Below are 20,151 nucleotides of genomic sequence, written 5' to 3'. Positions count from 1 at the left end.
GGGAACTCAGCCAGTTTTGCCCGGAGAATCGCTGGGGGTAGGCCTCCGTCAATGGCCCCCCCCAGTCGTGCCACGTAATCCACGTGCGGGCAATTCTGCGGGAGCGGCGCCGGCTACGATTCCTGCGTAAAGATTGATTCTGCGCCCCCACGCCAAACGTGATTTTGACACGGGGATGCAGAGAATCCAGCCCGCCCGTCTTTGGTTTGCCCAGCTAGATGCCCGTCAATTAGCTGATGTTATCAGTACAGATTGGATGGAATTTACTGCAGTATGACCTCATTTTATTCAAGTTTGTACCTGTGTGTGCATCTTTTAAGGTATTGGAACTTGATCTCTTTGGTGGTTTTGTCGGAGGAGATTGAAACTGGACTAATCTCGGTCTAGCAGGGCTTCCCTCTCTGGCTATTTCTATGACTACCAATGGCATTCTAGTATCAGGTGCGTACCTTTGTAAGATCAAATCAGACTCAATACACACACTTCTCAAAGACATAATTCTTGGTTGCAGGCTTTCAACAAATCCCTCGAGTATCAAAACTTAGTTGCATCATGGTATTTTGAATTGTTAATTGAAAAGTGTTTTGGGAGTCTTTGTAGAATGCGGCTGCTGCTCTCCATTGCCTTTTGTGGGTTGATATGGGTATATGGAAATGGAGAGGGGGGATATGGGTGGCTAGGAATGGAGGAAGGGGTTTTCGAGGTATTAAGGTGGGCGTGGAGGGTTACTTGGGTTTGTTTTTGTTGAGGGAAAGAGGGGCTGCGGCATGCTGAGCCTGTTGGTGCAGGTTTTGGTTTGCCTAGTAGATATGATTGGTTGGGGGGGGGGGGGGGGAAAGAGAGAGAAAGAGATGGTGGAGAAAGGAGTAGTCACTAGAGGAAGTAATTAGGGCGTTCAAAACCTACACAAATAAGCATGTGGGGAAAAGGGCAACTTTTAATTTTTCATAATTTCAGTTTTCCAACTAAAATTTCAGAAAACAGCACTCCTGTATTTCTATAATTGTTCAGATTTTGTCACGTCTACCTCATCTGTGATTTTTAATGTACTTTTTCTTGCTTTGTGAAGTAATAGTTGAAACTGAATAAACTCTTATGGCTGTATCATTCGAAGAAACGATACATTGAATGACCACTACAATATTATGTTCATAAGATGCGTTTCACACAAGCAGTGTACAAGTTATGAAAACATTCACCCAGAATCATATGTTTTTGAATTACAAGTTGCATTTGTGAAATTTTACCATCTCAATTTGATGAAATTTAATGGCTTTGAAAGTTGCTTAATTAAATCAATCAACAATTTGCACCCCCCCAAAAATAATCTTTTCCACGTAGTGTTCCCAGAGGGCAGACATATATTCTCTTCTGACTGCAATGATCAAACCATTTACAATAATCAATTGAATCGCGACCAGAATGCCTGATACCACTTTGATCCATGATGTTATCTTAAATGTTCAGACTGAAGTTCCACAAACGTCTCTGAACGCCAACCTCAGGTTTTTCTTCTTTAACTTCTGTATACCATTGTAGCAACACAGAACAGTCAGTACTCCCTTGAATCAGCTCCATCGGTGTTCAGGCAATGGGAAAAATATAACAAAATAGGAAATTGCACTCATTAAGTGTTCCTTCAAGTCATCTCTAATAGCGATGTCGATACAGGCTGTACAAAATTAATAACCTCATCTGTACTGGTAGGGCAGGTACCGGAATCAGTGGGGCAGGCTAGATTACTATACTGGTGGTCTTGAAGGTAGTGGTTATATAGTATTTGTCTTTCTCTTTGTAAGATGAATGTACAGGAAATTCTCTTCCTCAGTGGCCATCATAGTACAGTTAGGCTCTTGTTTGGTTTCAGAAAAATCCACAAATACGAGTTTAAGAGGAAAATGCAGTACCAGGACTGGAAATTGTGCAACTCAATCGTCTTTAACAAAAACAGTGGGACAGGTGGATCGATAGCAGCATCAGACAGGATCCACATTTGAGACTTCCTTTCAGTGACCTGTAAGACAAGTACAGTATTTAGTTTTACAGTTCTCAGCTGATGTAACAAAGCCAAGTGGTGCCATATTTCCCAGTGACTTTGTCAAGTACTTCAATTGGGCAGATTGCTGGGTTAGCTCATCCATTACATGGCATGGTCCCTTCTATTTGGGTTCAAAAGTGTTCATTCTTACCGTAATTCATTACCGTGACCTGATCACCGACTTGGCATTTTGGTGAGACAATTTGCTTTTTAAATCTATTTTCACTCTTCCAAATTCTTTGCTGCAATCCTGTCCACTGTGTCTGTGCTGCAGCAATTGTTCAAACCAGTTCACGTTATAGGGTTGAAACATTGAAGTCAAGATTAAATGGCCTGGAATTCTGATCAATCTACCCGTCATGGCTTCATAGTGGGGCATCTGTGTGGTGTGGACTGAATCACCATCAAACACATATGATGGCTGGTACAAATACGATGGGCCGGAGGTCTTATTTCTGTGCTCTAAAACTTTATGACACAGGAAACATGTTGGTCCATTGAGCGGGGTGTTCTGGACACAATTTAGTTAACAGTTTTCAGAGTAATTTGATTTTTTCAGTGGTAATTTGATCGCTTTGGGCAATTACTTGATCAATTATCTGGTTGCTCTATAACCTCTTCCTCTGTGCAAAGAAAAGCTGCATAACTGATCAATTTTATAACTCTAACTCAGACAAGCTAAAGTTTTTACACTCCATTTGATCTTGGAGCTTGCCAAAACATCCTTAACCAGAACACGGAAAGAAAGCCCGTTCCATTCAAGCACTCATCCTGGAGAATGTCACTCAAGTTGTAAGTCCTTGCCAGTCTTTCCTGGAAAGTTGCCAGCCATTTGGAACACATTCCCTTCTGCCTCGTTCATGAGAAGCATTTTCCTGACTTTATCCTTGTGAATCTAACTGAATTCCGACTAACTGAAGTCCGACTGAGAAACTCAACACCATTTCACTGTTTGATCCTGATACTGTGCTCCCTCATCATTTCCCTCCCTGAATCAGACAGTTGACCAGATTAGTTGCAAACAAGGATTCACTTATTTTCATTATTGATTTTTCTCTCAACACAGATTGATTGTTTTAGCTTTTACACAGCAAGACCACATATGCAAGAAGCCAATTATGTAAGAATTTGGAACAGACTAAAAAATTTAGGGCTGCTGGCATCTTTAGTCAATTTCCATGGGTCTCAATGAACTGACCTACAAGGTGACAGAGACAGTCAGTTGTAGTGAATCAAAGTGCAATTCATTAAGCAACAGTAAATATACTGAACAAAAGGCAGTGAAGACGGTGTGGATATTCCTATACCCCGCCCCAACTCAAGAGTCCAGAAAACCTCAGTTCTTGACGGCACATGTGAATCATAGAAGTCCTACGGTGCAGAAGTAGGCCTTCAGTCCATTGAGTCTGCAACATCCCTACAAAAGAGCATCCTACCTAGACCCACTCCCCTGCCCCATCACCGTAACCCATCTAACCTGCACATCTTTGGACACTAAGGGGCAATTTAGCATGGCCAATCCACCTAACCTGCACACCTTTGGTCTGTGGGACGAAACTGGAGCACCCGGAGGAAACTCGCGCAGACATCGGGAGGACGTGAAAACTTCAGTGACCCAAGGCCGGAATTGAACGCGGGACCCTAGTGCTGTGAGGAAGCAGTGCTAACCACTGTGCAGCTGTGCCCCCCTGAAGACTGTCCTGAATTGATGTGTCCTAGGAACGTTATCACCATAGCAGTGATGGTCAATGATGTTTTGAAACCTTTAATATTTATCCATATTTGGAAGAGCTTGTTTTACCACTCAATTAATAGTGAGGTTGCTGGCTTTCTCTCCCCACGTGCATAATTGATGTCACATAACCAGTAACTGACAGATATTAATTTGTTGTACGTAATGTTACATGAATAAAGAATGGATGACATTCCCATAAAACATGTTGCAAATAGGAGTAACATTACCAATTAAGAATGAAATTACTTCCAGGATAGGAGAGGGTATAATGAGAGATAATTTAAAAAAAACAGGCAGTATGATGCCGCAGTGGTTAGCACTGCTGCCTCATGGTGCTGAGGACCCTGGTTCAATCCCGGCCCCGGGTCACGATCTGTGTGGAGTTTGCACGTTCCCCCAGTGTCTGCGTGGGTCTCACCCCCACAACTCAAAAGAAAGATGGGCAGGGTAGATGAATTGGCCACATTAAATTGCCCCTTAATTGGAAAAAAAGAATTGGAGTAGAGTAAAACTAAGACAAAAAATATTAAGACTGTAACAGGCAGCTTTGAAGTGGCAGAATGTATTAATGCAGAGATTAAATGAGCATGTAGTAGAGGCAGATCGGAAATTATACTCCCTCATTAAAACCAGTAATTCTGATAAGCAGTCAAGCTCAATGTCGGAAATAATGCATATCTTGAATGCATTCAATATGGTGTTTTACATCAATGAATCAATTTTCGGATGGATCCAGTGTAGGGTAATTGCGCTGGGAGGTTCGCATTTCTGGGCAATTGCCGTGCAAACCTTAACTGTGAAATTTTGAGGGGGATTCCCAGCACACCTTTGGAGTACTCCCCCAATCCAACACTGGGGAGATCAGAAGTTAAAGCCCATGTGTTTATCATCATGCTGCAGCTATACAAAGACCTGATTAGACCACGTCTAAATAAAATAAATAATCTTTATTGTTAAAAGTAGGCTTCTGGAGAACGATGTTCAGTCTGGACCACACCTGGCCCATACTGGCAACACGGTAGTACAGTGGTTAGCACAGTTGCTTCACAGCTCCAGGGTCCCAGTTTCGATTCCCGGCTTGGGTCACTGTCTGTGCGGAGTCTGCACATTCTCCCAGTGTCTGCGTGTGTTTCTTCCGGGTGCTCAAATGACCATAATTATTTTTGTTATTTCTCATTTGTTCTTTAATGTTCTATTGTGTTGAAATTTCCTTTGTGCTCCATTGCAAAAAAAAACCCTGCCTAGCACCCTTTCCTGTTTTTTCTTAATCCTCCACATCTCAAAAGCTTCCAAAATAAAAGCAAAGCACAGTAGTTAGCAGTGTTGCTTCACAGCGCCAGGGACCAGAGTTCGATTCCCGGCTTGGGTCACTGTCTGTGCAGAGTCTGCATGTTCTTTCCCTGTCTGCGTGGGTCTCCTCCGGGTGCTCCGGTTTCCTCCCACAGTCCAAAGATGTGTAGGTTAAAGATGTCTAGCCCACGGAGCTAAATCTCCTTCAAGGACACCAATGTTAGGTGAATTGGCCATGCTAAATTGTCTTTAGTGTCCAAAAAGGTTAGGTGGGGTTATTGGGTTATGAGGATAGGGTGGTGGTGTGGGCTTAAGTAAGGTACTCTTTCAAAGGGCAGGTACAGACTCGATGGGTCGAATGGCGTCCTTCAGCACTGTAAATTCTGCGATTCACCTTAGCAAAGATATACTGGCCTGGGAGAGAGCACAATGTGGGTTTAGCAGAATGGCACCTGAACTCCAAGGGTTACAATGAGATGATATTACATGAACATGGGCAGTGTCCCTTGGAATTTGGAAGATCAGGGATGATTTGATCAAAGTTTTCATAATAGCTAGGAAACTGTTAGAGACAGACGCTATTTTGCTAGATGAAGAGTTTAGGACTCGGGGGTCTTGGCCTAAAAAATAGCAGAGCAAATCCTTTCAAGAGTCAGTTTAGGAAACACTTCTGCACGGTAACACAGCTGCCTCACAGCGTCAGGGACCAGGGTTTGATTCCGACCGTGGCCGATTGGCTGTGTGGAGTTTCACATACTCGCAATGTCCGCGCGGTTTTCCTCCAGGTGCTCCAGTTTCCTCCCACAGTCCAAAGATGTGCAGGTTAGTGGATTGGCCACTCTAAATGAACCCTTAGGTGTCCAAAGGTTAGGTGGGGTTATGGGGATGTGGACCTCAGTGGGATGCTCTTTCGAAGGGACGATGCAGACTCGATGGGCCAAATGGCCTCCTTTTGCATGGTAGGGATTCTATGATTCTTAATACAGGATGGTAGAAGTTTTGAACTTTCTTCCACAAATAGCTGTTGCTCGAAGGTCAACCAAAGGTATAACAGGGTATGCGACAAAGCAGGTACATGGAGTCAGATTACAGATCAGCCAGGATCTCGCTGGATGTTGGTAATGGCCTGATGGACTAAATGGCCTAACCCCTATTACATTGCAATAATAACCTTGTGTGTTTGGGGTATATGCTTACAAATATCCATATTCATTCATTCTCTTTTGTTATCCACAATTATTTTGATTTTCTTGCAAATGTTTTGATTCAACTATAAAATTCAAATTAATGATTACATATAGGAATTAGAATTTCAAAATAGTTCTAATCCAACCAGGACGATTATTTCATGCTAATTATAATGTAGTATAGAGACTGGAGAGCAGGAAATATTAGCACTATGCATATGTATTTCATAAGCAAGAACACAGCAGTGCTTTCTAGCAAAACTGTATTTTGATACACATTTTTCGTAATTTAAAAGAGTTGGTATTTAAGGGTGTGAAAGTTCGACATAATATTCAATTTATAGAGCTGTGCATCTTACATGAAGTTTAGTCCCAATTTAGTATAAACAATATGCACTAAATTCATACCTCCAAGTTTCATGATGAAACTGGCCCTTGAAGGCCTGTGTGAAGTTGGGAAATGAAGAACCTCAACTTTGAATTCCACCTGATCATGGTTTGGCTCAATTAACAATTTCCATTGGCTTTTACAGCAGAAGAAGCCAGTCTTTTCATCCAATTGGGGATCGGTAGAGGTGATTCCTGGATCATCAGTTCGCTCATCATTTTTGAACCACATGAACATGGTATCCTTGGGGAAGAAGCCATATGCGTAGCATTCGATTGTTGCCACTTTTCCTGCCTCTGGGAACTCTGGTTCACATCTTATGTATTTTACTAATGGAGGAGATACTGTAACAATGCAAAAGAAAGTTAGATGGAGTAGTATCTTGCAAGTCACTTCAGAAAATAAAGTTTAAGCTAGTAAAGTTATTTATCACAAGAATTTGGCTGTAGGAAGAGGTTACACGAAATCTCAAATTTTGGTAATTGAAATGCCATTGAACAACTTCGAATTAGTGAATACATAGTGTGTATCATTATGGCACACAACGCAAATTCAGACATTTAAAAGGATTACAGAATCTGTTGCATTGAAAAGTTATGCCCAAAAATAATTGTTAAAGTTGACAGCCTGCAAATACTTTGCCAGCAGACAGCAGCATTTTGTGACTAAGTCAATGAGTGGAACAAAGAAGTGATCACTCGTTAGGGGTTCTGTGGGTCCTTGCACGACTGACTGCTGAGCCCAATCTTAGTGCCACATCTCTACCTGCACACTTGCAGGTTTTTCTGGGAGATGGGATTGGTCCTTGGACTCGGGATCGCTGGTAATCTTACATCAGGCTGGTTTTCTGGACCTCCTCTTGCCGTTGGGTGTTCTCAAAGAATTGTGTCCCTTCAATCAGGAGGTTCCTGCAAGTATGTCCCTTCCAAGTAAGGGTCTCCGAGGCGCTGAAGTTTATATTGCATTTCTTGAGGTAAGCTTTGTGTCTTTGAAGGACTTCCTTTATTCCCCTCTTGTTTAGGAGCCTTCCTAGAGTTCAGCAAAGATGATTTGCTTTGGCAGTCAGGACTCTGGCATCCTAAGCAAGTAGTCGGCCCAGCGGAGTTAGTTTGGGGTGATCATGGCCTCTATGCTGGTGCGCTGTACTCCTTCAGGCTAAGGTAAAGTCACCATAGTCACAGATGACCCTTTGGGGGAGGTGGGGGGGGGGAAAGAGAGAAAGAGGAGCTGACTGGTGATGGATCACTACATCTTAGGCGAGGGGCAAGGCTGAGAAGGTGGGCCTTCATGAATAGCCTCAGTCGGTAAGGGAATTGAACCTGCACTGCTGGCCTGGTTGTGGATCACAAACCAGCTGTCTAGCCCACTGAGCTAAACCTCCTTCAAGGACACCAATGTTAGTATGCCTGTTCTCCCAGCTTATGTGGAAAATCTGCCTCAGACAGTGTTGATGATACCTCTCCAGGGCCTTGAAGTGGCATCTGTATGGAGCACAAGTTTCTTAAGCGTTGTGAGGGCAACTGCCTTGTACACTATGATCTTGCTATCAGCACAGATGTCACGGTCCTCGAAGACTCTCATCCTTAGACGTCCGAAGCGACGCTTGTGGATGGGTTAAGAGGTTGTATCTCCACATCAATGTCAGCCTTAAATGAGAGCTGGCTCTCCGGGAAGGGGAAATGCTCCACATTTGGGTGGGTTTCTCCTTTGATCCTGATGAGGAGAGAGACCGGATCTTGCCCTGCGGTGGATTGGTAAAGGTCTCAAGCCTTCTTGAGGTGGAGATCGATTCTTCGGTTTGCTTCCGTGAAGCGCTCAAGCATGGCTTGCAGATTCTCGAGTGTAGAGATGGCATGGCCATCCACATTCTGAAGTTCCGAGAGCGATATCTGTGCCACTTTCTTTTTGGATCCCAACCGATTGAGATTCAAAATCTTTCCGTCCATCCTGTAGAGTGTTCACTCCACTGAGAAGCTAGTTCTGCATAAGATGCAGGTTAGTGGCGATGAAGATAGAGAAAATTGTGGGGGCGATGACACAGTCCTGCTTGACTCCAGTCTCAACATGGAAGGAAGACTGTTGCCGACATCTTGCCATGGAGGAGTTGGAGGATGATGTTGAGTTTCTCTGGATAGCCGGCCTCGGACAGGATCTTCCATAGCACTTCTCAATTGACTGAGTCAAAGGTCTTGGCCAGATTGACGAAGGCCATGTAGAGTGGTTGATATTGCTCCTGGCATTTCTCTTAGAGTTGCTGAGCGATGAAAATCATGACCGCTGTTCCACGGTTTGGTTGGACAACACACTGGCTTTAGGAAGGGTTTCTTCAGAGGCTGGGAGAGGGCGGCTCATGATGATCTTCCTGGGGCTGGAAAGTAAGGATATTCCTCGATAGTTCCCACAGTCCGCTTTGTCTCCTTTCTTGGAGATGGTGGCGACGACGGCATCCCTGAAGTCGGCAGGAATTTCTTCTCTGCCCCAGTTTTTCATAACAGCTGATGGAGAGGATGGGTAATCTCTTCTTCTCCAAGTTGTAAAATCTCTGTTGGAATCCCATCCACTGCTGCCGCTTTCCCATTCTTCATGTGTTTAATGGCGGCTACGACTTCGTTCGCGTTTGTTCGGAGTCAGAGATCATCTTTGACGGGGTGTTGGGGATTTTCTCAAGCACACCCTCACAGTTCAGAAGTTCTTTGAAAGTGTTCTCTCCATTGAAGGCTGATGTTTTCTCTGTCTCTCAAAAGCGTTCTGTCCTTACTCTGAACTGATTTGATGCCTAGGATGTTGGGTCCATATATTGCCTTAGTGACAGTGAAGCAGCCCCGGGTGTTGTGCTGGTCAGTAAGGATTTGCAGGTCTTGAACTTCCTCAGCTCACCTTTGGTTCTTGATTTCTCTAGTTCTTCGTACCTCCACCATTGCTGTTTGAGGAGTTCTCCTCATTGTCTCGCTGGTGATGTTGTTTTGCCAGGCACGGAGAGCTTGCTTTTTCTTGTCGATGAGACTTGGATGGTGTGGTTGTTCTCTTTGAACCAGTCTTGGTGTTTCTTAGTCTTATAGCCGATGGTTTCTTCACAGATTGAGGTGATTGCTGCCCACAGCTCTTTCCAGTTTTCCTCCACTCCATTAGAATGAACGCTTTGGAGAAGACATTGTTGGAGATTCACTAGCAAGCTTGGCTCTTGTAGCCGCTCAATGTTGATTTTTCATTTTTAGCTGTTTCTTCTGGTGGAGTTTGACGGACATCGAGGAGCGGATGAGCCAGTGGTCTGTCCGGCAGTCACCTGCACTGGTCATCGCTTTGGTGACGAGGGCATCCTTTTGGTCTCGGGATATTATAAATTATACTACAAAGCAAATATAATATGCTGCGCAACAACGGAAATAAAAGTATCAAGCAGTTAGTGATATAATTTCCTCCCTTTTGTCAAACAACAGCTTGTATTTATATAACACTTTCAACATTGCAAAATGTCCCCAAAACATTTCACAGGAGCATTGTTAAACAACATTTGGCACTGAGTGTTATAAGGGGATATTCGGGCAGACTGGTCAAAGAGGAAGGTTTCAACAAGCATCTTAAAGCAAATAAAATGTAAAATGGGTGGTGTGATTGAGGAAGGAAATTCAATAATTCAAGGCCTTAGCAGCTGCACACAGTGCCACAAACAATGGGAGTGGTTAAAATCAGGGTTGCCCAATAAGCCAGAATCAGAGGAATTCCATTATCTCTGTTGCAGAAATGACAAAATAGGCATTAAGAGGGGCTCTTTCTACATAACCACTCAGTAGTCAACCACAGATCGCAAATATACTACTCTTGGTAGTGGGCGGCATGGTGGCAAGTGGTTAGCACTGCTGCCTCACAGCACCAGGTACCCGGGTTCACCTCCAGCCTCAAGTGACTGTGTGGAGTTTGCTTCCTCCCCGTATCTGCGTTGGTTTCCTCCGGGTGTTCCGGTTTCCTCCCATAGTCCAAAGGTGTGTTGGTTAGGTGGGGATACTGGGTTATGGGAATAGGGTGAAGGCGTGGACTTGTAAGGTGCTCTTTCCAAGGTCTGGTGCGGACTCGATGGGCCTCATGCAGCACTGTAAATTCTATGATTCTTTCTTTCCTTTTAATTTCAGAAGTATTCTTTACTCCCTCTACTTCTTTTTAATTCATTTACAGGACGTGGGCATAGTTGTTTTTTTTCTTTAAAAAAAAAAAAAAAAATTTTGAGTGCCCAATTCACATTTTCGAATTAAGGGGCAATTTAGCGTGTTCAATCCACCTACCCTGCACATCTTTGGGTTGTGGGGGTGAAACCCACGCAAACACGGGGAGAATGTGCAAACACCAAACGGGCAATGACCCAGAGCCGGTATTGAACCTGGCACCTCGGTGCCATGAGGCAGCAGTGCTACCCACTGCGCCACCATGCTGCCCTGATGTGGGCATAGCTGGCCAGACCAGCATTTATTGCGCATCCCTAGTTGCCCTTCAAAATGTGGTGGTAAGTTGACTTCTTGAACCGCTTGCAGTCCTTGAGGTGTAGGTCCACCCACTGTGCTGTTAGGGAGGGAATTCCAGGTTATTGCCTCAGTGACAGTGAAGGAACGGCGATATATTTCTAAGTCATGGTGTTGATTGACTTGGAGGGGAACCTCCAGGTGGTGGGAGTCCCAGGTATCTGCTGCTCTTGTCCTTCTAGATGGTAATGGTGATGGGTTTGGAAGGTGCTGTCCAAGGAACTTTGGCGAGTTACTGCAGTGCATCTTGTAGATGGTACACACAGCTGCCACGGTTTGTCAGTAGTGAGGGTGTGAATGTTTGTGGAAGGGGGAGCAATCAAGTGGGCTGCTTTTTCCGGGATGGTGCCTAGCTTCTTGTGTGGCTGGAGTTGCACTCCCCCAGGCAAGTGGAGAGTATTCCATTACACTCCTGACTTGCGCCTGCCTTGTAGACGGTGGACAGGCTTTTTTTTTTTGGGGGGGGGGGGGGGGGAGGGAGTTCAAGAGGCGAGTTGCTCGCTGTAGGATTCCTAGCCTTTGACCTGCCCTGATAGCAGCCACAGTATTAATGTGGCTAGTCCAGTTCAGTTTCTGATCAATGGTAACCCCAGGATGTTGATTGTGGGGGATTCAATGATGCTAATGCAATTGAATGTTAAAGGGCAGTGGTTAGATCCTCTCTTGCAAGAGATGGTCATTGCCTGGCACTTGTGCAGCGGGAATGTCACTTGCCACTTGGTCAGCCCAAGCCTGGATATTGTCCAGGTCTTGCTGCGTTTGGACATGGACTGTTTCATTATCTGAGGAGTCGCGAATAGTGCTGAACATTGTGCAGTCATCCGTCTGCAAACATCCCCACTTGTGACCTTCTCAGAAGCAATTTTTTCTCTTCCCAGATGCTGCTTAACTTGATCTACATTTCAGCTCAAATGTATCAATCATGACACAATAGGGATTTGCAAGAAAAGATACTGAAATAATCATGGGCAACTTTCATTTTAATATAGGTTAGACAAATCAAGTTAGCAAAATAGCCTTCAGGACTTCAAATGGTCGATTCAGGACAGTTTCTTAGAAAACTATGTTGTAAAACCAAGGAATGGGTTATTTTAGATCTAGCAATGTGTAATCAGTGTTCTGTCTGGAACGGAGATCCAGGAAGTTTCTTACGGTGAGCTCTAAGGGCAGTAGGGTAGGGGTGCCCGGGGGGGGGGGGGGGTTGGAAGGAGGCAGCCGTGGCATCGGGGGATAGGTCGACACATGGGGGAGGGGGGGCCGGAACACCCAGTTTCTGGAGGCAAGGAGAGGCCCCAAATCTGAAAGGGCCTTCAAATGAGCCCCCCGCCCCTCATTTCCGGCCAAGATGGAGAATTGTTTCTTTCCGATTTCCCGCCCTATGATCCGTGCCCGCCAGCCTATAATTGACACTGGGCAGGAAAAGGCCCTTCAGTGGCCTCGTGGGAAAGGGCAGGTTTCCCACCTGAATTTGCCCACCCAATTGTGAAATTGCACCTGGGTCGGGGTTGGAATTTTACCTTCACCCCGCCTCAAAACCCCCCGGGGGTGGGGGGGGGGGGGGGGGGGAAACCTAAAATTCTGCCCCTGGAAAAGTCTGAATTGAAAAACAACTAATTCAAGAAAGGGAAGCAGAAAGTAGGAAATAATATTGATCGTTGAGAAAAAGTTGGAATTCATTATTGAGGAAGTAGTAGCAGGACATTAAGGAAAGCAGGTAGTTTATAGTTTTATCAAAGGGAAATTATGTTTGATAAATGTACTACATTTTTTGAGGGTAGATGGAGCAAAGTGGATAAAGGGAGTGGAGTAGACGTAATGCATTTGGATTTGTCAATAAGGTGACACACAAACGGTTACCATACAAAGATCAGAACTAATATATCAACATGGACAGAGATCAGCAGCAAATAGTCGGAATACGCGAGTTATTTTCAGGTTGGCAGCAGCAGGCTGTTACACAGATCAGTGCTGCATTTACAATCTCTATTAATGACTTGGATGAAGGGACCGATTGCGTTGTAGGCAGATTTGCTGACAATACAATGATAGGTGGAAAAGCAAGTAGTGAGAACACAGTCTGTGAAAGACTACACCCCAGGAGTCTAAAAGAGATAGCGGAGGAGACTGTGGAGGCATTGGTGGTGATCCTTCAGGAATTACTGGAGGCAGGAAGGGTCCCAGAGGACTGGAAAATGGCTAATATAACACCACTGTTTAAGAAGGGAGGGAGACAGAAGACGGGAAATTATAGGCCGGTTAGCCTGACTTCGGTCATTGGTAAGATTTTAGGGGCCATTATTAAAGACGAGATTATGGAGTATTTGGAAGTGCATGATGAAATGGGACTGAGTCAGCACGCCTTCGTCAAGGAGAGGCCATGTGGAGTTATTTGAGGAGGTAACAAGGAAGTTAGACAAAGGAGAACCAGCAGTCATGATTAATTTAGATTTCCAGAAGACCTTTGACAAAGTGCCGTATGGGCGACTGTTAAATAAGTTAAAAGCCCATGGTGTTAAGGGTAAGATCCTGGCATGGATAGAGGATTGGCTGACTGGCATAAGGTAGAGAGTGGGGATAAAGGTTTTTTTTTTCAGGATGGCAGCGGAGACTAGCGGTGTGCCTCAGGGGTCGGTTGCTGGGACCACAACTTTTCACAATATACATTAATGATCTGGAAGAAGGAACTGAAGGAACGAAGTTTGCAGATGATACAAAGATCTGTAGAGGGACAGGTAGTATTGAAGCAGGGGGCTGCAGAAGGACTTGGATAGGTTAGGAGAGTGGGCAAAGAAGTGGCAGATGAAATACAATTGTGTAAAAGTGTGAGGTTTTGCACTTTGGAAGGCAGAATGTAGGCATAGACTATTTTCTAAATGGGTAAATGCTTAGGAAATCAGAAGCACAAAGGGGCTTGGGAGTCCTTGTCCATGATTCTCTTAAGGTTAACGTGCATGTTCAGCTGGCAGTTAGGAAGGAAATGCAATGTTAGCATTCATGTCGAGAGGGCTAGAATACAAGACCAGGGATGTACTTCTGAGGCTCTTTAAGGCTCTGGTCAGACTCCATTTGGAATACTGTGAGCAGTTTTGGGCCCCATATCTAAGGAAGGATGTGCTGGCCTTGGAAAGGGTCCAGATGAGGTTCAAAAGAATGATCCTTGGAATGAACAGCTTGTTGTATGAGGAACATTTGAGGACTCTAGGTCTGTACTCGGAGTTTAGAAGGATGAGGGGCGATCTTATTGAAACGTACAGGATACTGCGAGGTCTGGATAGCGTGGATGTGGAGAGGATGTTTCCACTTGTAGGAAATCTAGAACCAGAGGACACCATCTTAGATTAAAGAGATGATCCTTTAAAACAGAGATGAGGAGGAATTTCTTCAGCCAGAGCGTGGTGAATTTGTTGAACTCTTTGCCGCAGAAGGCTATGGAGGCCAAATCAGAGTGTCTTTAAGACAGAGATAGATAGGTTCTTGAATAATAAGGGGATCAGGGATTATGGGGAGAAGGCAGGAGAATGGGGATGAGAAAATATCAGCAATGAATGAATGGCGGAGCAGACTCTATGGGCCGAGTGGCCTAATTCTGCTCATATGTCTTATGGTCTGAAGGGATGTTTCGAGACTAAGTGTGAGTTTTACTTTTGGAATGACAGCCTTAAAGGTGAAAATAGTCAGTCTGAAGGGTGAGATTGTTTTTACAAACTTCGTCTCTGGTGTCAATATCAAATATGCCCAAGTCAAAGTCGAGTAAATCCAGTTTATGAGTAAAACCTATTCAATCTGCCAGGGATTGTAGCTCCAGCTTCAACTGCAGTAATGAAATGAAAATCGCTTATTGTCACAAGTAGGCTTCAAATGAAGTTACTGTGAAAAGCCCCTAGTCGCCACATTCCGGCCCCTGTTCGGGGAGGCAGGTACGGGAATTGAACCGCGCTGCTGGCCTGCCTTGGTCTGCTTTAAAAGCCAGCGATTTAGCCCTGTGCTAAATCAGACCCTAGGCATCAGTATGAACTTTACTGCTTGCTACGATATTCGTTCTGGCATTTCCTTTACATTCCCATTTTTGTCATGAATTTTAAGAGGTACTTTTACACTTTTGTCAACTAGAAACTGACTGGACTGGGCAGCACAGTAGCATAGTGGTTAGCACAATTGCTTCACAGCTCCAGGGTCACAGGTTCGATTCACAGCTTGGGTCACTGCCTGTGCGGAGTCCATGTTCTCCCCGTGTGTGCGTGGGTTTCCTCCGGGTGCTTCGTTTTCCTCCCACAGTCCAAAGATGTGCAGGTTAGGTTGATTGGCCATGCTAAATTGCCCTTAGTGTCCAAAATTGCCCTTAGTGTTGGGGGGGGGGGGGGGGGGGGGGGGGAGCTTTCTGGGTTACGGGCATAGGGTGGAGGTGTGGGCTTGTGAAGGGTGCTCTTTCGAAGAGCCGGTGCAGACTCGATGGGCCGAACGGCCTCCTTCTGCACTGTAAATTCTATGATTCTAATTTTATTACACAGCCAACAAGGTAAAGGCGATTTTCATTTAAACAATCTGGCTGATATTGTATCACAATCCAGGGATTAAAATAGTGCATGAGCCCAGTATGTTATCCATTTCACCAAGACACTTTTCTTTTTGCAAAAGGTTAACAAAATCCATTATATATAGTGCTGCCGTTCTCTGGTGAAGATTAGAATGTTTGAAAATAATATATTAAGAAAAATAAAATATCTTACTTACCCAATGGAGTCAGTGAACAAGCAGTTTTTCCGCATTCCCTGATACTTGCATGTCGAAATTCACAAGTTAATATTTTCCCAAAGTCTTCCCGAAAGGGAATGAATTTCAAATGGCTTGTAAAATAACAAAGGCCATCCTTTCCAAAGACCGCTTCAGAATCAGCATTCATTTCCTCCAATACGATCTCACCCTTCCTCCAAATAACTATAAGATCTTTTGGAAAGAAGGAATGTATTCTACATGATGCATACGCCTGTTCATCTACAATTGGAATGTCCGGTGACAGTTTTATGTCATCACATTTTGGGATAGCTGAGGAAAAATGAGAAAAGAAATTGTAGAATTTTGATAGGAACGAGCAATAGTGAAACAGACCACAGCAATTTTTCAAAACTGATTTTAGATTGAATCATTAAAAGGGAGCAGATAATTGCTAAACAGAAACCGACTTCCGCTCGGCAACTGTGATACAGAAGTACAATTTTAATTATGCATCTAAATGGCCACGGCTCCAAACAATGCAACAAAGCAAAGTAAAAGCAAATGGCTACTTATCCATTCTAGCACTGGATAGGGCCATCAGTTATCGTTCCCTGGCCATTTCTGAAATATACCCCGACTAGGAAGGATTTTCAAACTTTGCAGTGCTGGTCTGCAGGCTTTGAAACTCCTCCACCTCTCCAACTGCTCTTTTAAGATTCTCCTTGCCCTCCCAATATCCGATTCTCTGACTGGTTAAGCCTCTATGAAGACACCACAACAAGCACAAGAGGAATTGGAGACTAGGAAGGTGCAAACAAGTCAGGAGAAAGTAACTCCTGCCCAAGTCACTGATATCAAATTCAGCATAATTTGAAGTTGAAACAGATCAATTCTGAATTTTAGACAGTTGTTGAATAAATTAAAATCAATGCAAATATGGATTCACTATTGAATAACCAAACTTGGTCACAACTTTCAATTCTTCACTTGATTATTTTACTGCAGAAAGGTGGTCTATGAAAAGTACTTCACTATTATAGCAAATGTCTTTCTCGCCCTCAGGGTGAAATGTTTCACTATTCCAGGTTGTTCCAAGACCTTATACACCTTGTTGCATCTTAAGGAGCAATGAGTTCTGGGATTGCAATACCAGCAATATTAGATCATCAATCTTACTGATAATCAATGACTTATCCAACCCAAAATTATTTTAACCTCTTTAAAAATGCATTGCAATTATTGATTCGGTGCTGATTTTGAAAGAACTTAAACATTGTAGCTAAATTTGTAGAAAATCTTGTAGAAAATCTTAAATAAAATAGAGAAATGCTGACAATACCTTTCATATCTAAATTAACCTCTTTACTTGTTACTGAACCAGTGGCTGGATGTTTTACTTCACAAATATATACTGCTTCATGGTCTTCCTCAATGGTTGGTACAAAATGCAAAACACTGGCGACACTGTGTGTCTTGTCTTCATATTCCAGCTCAGTTATACTGTGGACATATTTGGGTTGTTCTGTTTCGCTCCCTTCAACAAATTCTGCTCTTTCCGGGTGAAGTTTCACAATTTCTTTTGTTATATTGTCCTTCTGTTTGTACCAAGTGATGGCCAGTGGTCTGGGTTTGAATCCATTAATTGGGCAGGTCACAGCGAGCACTTCTTCATGAATAATACAAGATGGTATCACTATTTCAGTCATCCTCGGTTCACCTTATTTTTTTATGAAAAAGGGAAAAAAATAATTATGCTTTGAAAGTTCTCAATGTACAGAATACAGACTACCTTAAACCGGAGATTTTATAAAACCCATTACCCTATCAAGTATATATCAAGTATAATGGGCACTTCTGCAATCCTGACAAAGAAATGCTGCAGCGCAAGGTTCAAACTGTGTTAGCAGACTTGTAGCATTTGGTGAGGCCAATTGACAAAACAGCCAGGAACATAATTTTTAAACTTCAGTCTTATTCAGAAAATCTAACTATCATAGAATTTATAGTGCAGAAGGAGGCCATTCGGCCCATCACGTCTGCACCGGCCCTTGGAAAGAGCACCCTACTTAAGCCCACGCCTCCACCCTATCCCCACCTAACCTTGTAAACACCAAGGGGCAATTTAGCATGGCCAATCCACCTAACCTGCATATCTTTGGACTGTGGGTGGAAACCAGACTGTGGGAGACAATATCACAACTGTGTAGTTCTTTAGGCTCAAATTTAAAAGGATGTACCCACTTAAAGGAAATGGCCAAATAACAAATAATCGTGCAAAGTTTCGAAATTAAGTTTTTTAACATTTTAGGCTTTACAAATTTAGGGGAAAAGAGCAAGAATTAATCTGCAGGATCAGAGAACAAATGTGGGCAAAGATCCTAAACTTTAACGGGTCGTGTGAGCCAAGTGATCCCAAAGTATCATCTATTTGCGAAACAGCAAGTCACAAAGCATTGCCTTGCTCATCCATGCCAGGTTCTCGACCATAAGACATGGGAGCAGAATTAGGCCACTCAGCCCATCGCGTCTGCTCCGCCATTCAATCATGGCTGATATTTTCTCATCCCCATTCTCTGGCCTTCTCCCTGTAACCTCTGATACCTTTATTAATCAAGAGCCCATCTATCTCGGTCTTAAAGACACTCAGTGGTTTGGCCTCCACAGCCTTCTGCGGCAAAGAGTGCCACAGATTCACCAACTGAAGAAGTTCCTCCTCATCTCGGTTTTAAAGGATCGTCTCTTTAGTCTGAGAGGTGTCCTCTGGTTCTAGACTTTCCTACAAGTGGAAACATCCTCTCCACATCCACTCTATCCAGGCCTTGCAGTATCCTGTAAGTTTCAATAAGATCCCCCCATATCCTTCTCAACTCCAACGAGTACAGATCCAGACTCCTCAACTGTTCCTCAGACAACAAGTTCGCCATTCCAGGGATCATTCTTGTGTACCTCCTCTGGACCCTTTTCAAGGCCAGCACATCCTTCCTCAAATACGGGGCCCAAAACTGCTCAGAATACTCCAAATGGGATCTGACCAGAGCCTTATACAGCCTCAGAAGTATAACCCTGGTCTTGTATATGAACCCTCTTGACATGAATGCTAACATTGCATTTGCCTTCTTAACTGCTGACTGAACCTGCACATTAACCTTTGAAGTCCTTGCTCACGATTCTCTAAAGTCCCTTTGTGCTTCTGAATGTCCTCTCTCAATGTTGCACTTCTTTCACTGTCTCACATATAAACCCACACATCTGCAGAACAGTCAAGTTCTAGTACACACTGAAAGCCTTGTAGAACACCTCTGATGGATCATTTGATAATCCGTGGAAGACGATCTTAGTCACTTGCTTCACAGAATGCGGTTTCAGTCTGGGCACAGGTCAGCTATCAGTGTCCTCCCCCACCCACCTTACTTTGCAAGGTGAAGCAATGTGGCGACATGGGGAAGCTGCGCTATGCAATCCAGGATGAAAGGAAATAGTTTGCATTTGTGGGTACCACATTTGATACAGGAATCAAGGAGTGCACTGTTGATCCGGTCAACCATTAGGACTGCCACATGCATGTTGCAAGGTGTCTGCAACTTCCCTTTTTATATAGAGGATATAATCCTAGAACGGATTCCTGCTAACGTATAGCAAGCAGAGATGGACCATTTGCAAGATGATGTGCCATGGTCTATATTATGATTTGGCTCCTATTGATCCCTGGTCATGATTTATTTTATTTGTCAGTTGATTCAAAAAAATAGCACATGAGACAGTCTGTTAAAATGACAACATAGTAAATAAAAAGTAGCTCCTAAAAATGGCTCCAAAATGCATAAAGAAAATTTCCCAAATCTGCAACCAAAAGCCCCTTCGCTTGCTCGTCCTCATCAATTCAGAAAGGAAAATGAGCAAACCTGGCACAAAAGTTACAGAATTGCGACTGATGAAAGCGTTTAAATATTCTTTCATACAACCTGACGTAAATGACACTAAGACATAAAATCTGCACAAGTACTTCATCCGTCAAAATCAGAGATTAGCAGCCCCCAGCTCCAGGGCCACACGCTGCTAATTAACATCTCATTTTCAGCTTCCAACCTTCTGCAGTTTGTTGGAATTAACATGAAAAAAAAAATCAAGTCAGGAAAATTACAAATCGAGAGCAACAAAATCTTCCTATTGAGCATTCATTTGCTTCATCAGCACTTTTGTGCTGTCGGGTTTCAAAATGGCACCTTTAGAAATTATTCTAAAAAATAAAATGTTAATTGGGCTTCACCTTATGGCTTCAAATAATCATT

General features: G+C 43.6%; 1 protein-coding gene across 2 annotated transcripts in view; it reads right to left on the bottom strand.

Annotated features, from left to right (window-relative positions):
- Window positions 1-919: 919 nt before the first annotated feature.
- LOC140384411 (uncharacterized) overlaps window positions 920-20,151 on the bottom strand; it is a 46,452-nt gene continuing 27,220 nt past the window's right edge. For both annotated transcript variants that reach the window (XM_072466091.1, XM_072466092.1), the window contains exons 6-9: window positions 17,202-17,579; window positions 15,881-16,192; window positions 6,659-6,982; window positions 920-2,014 (exon numbers count right to left, since the gene is read on the bottom strand). In XM_072466091.1, coding sequence (XP_072322192.1) covers window positions 2,007-2,014; window positions 6,659-6,982; window positions 15,881-16,192; window positions 17,202-17,579 — 1,022 coding nt within the window. In that variant the 3' untranslated portion in view covers window positions 920-2,006. The remainder of the gene's footprint in view (window positions 2,015-6,658; window positions 6,983-15,880; window positions 16,193-17,201; window positions 17,580-20,151) is intronic.

Source organism: Scyliorhinus torazame, chromosome 10 (genome assembly GCF_047496885.1).
Source record: "Scyliorhinus torazame isolate Kashiwa2021f chromosome 10, sScyTor2.1, whole genome shotgun sequence".
NCBI lineage: Eukaryota > Metazoa > Chordata > Chondrichthyes > Carcharhiniformes > Scyliorhinidae > Scyliorhinus > Scyliorhinus torazame.
The sequence above is the reverse complement of the archived record's forward strand: the minus strand, read 5'-3'. Positions and strand labels throughout refer to the sequence as shown.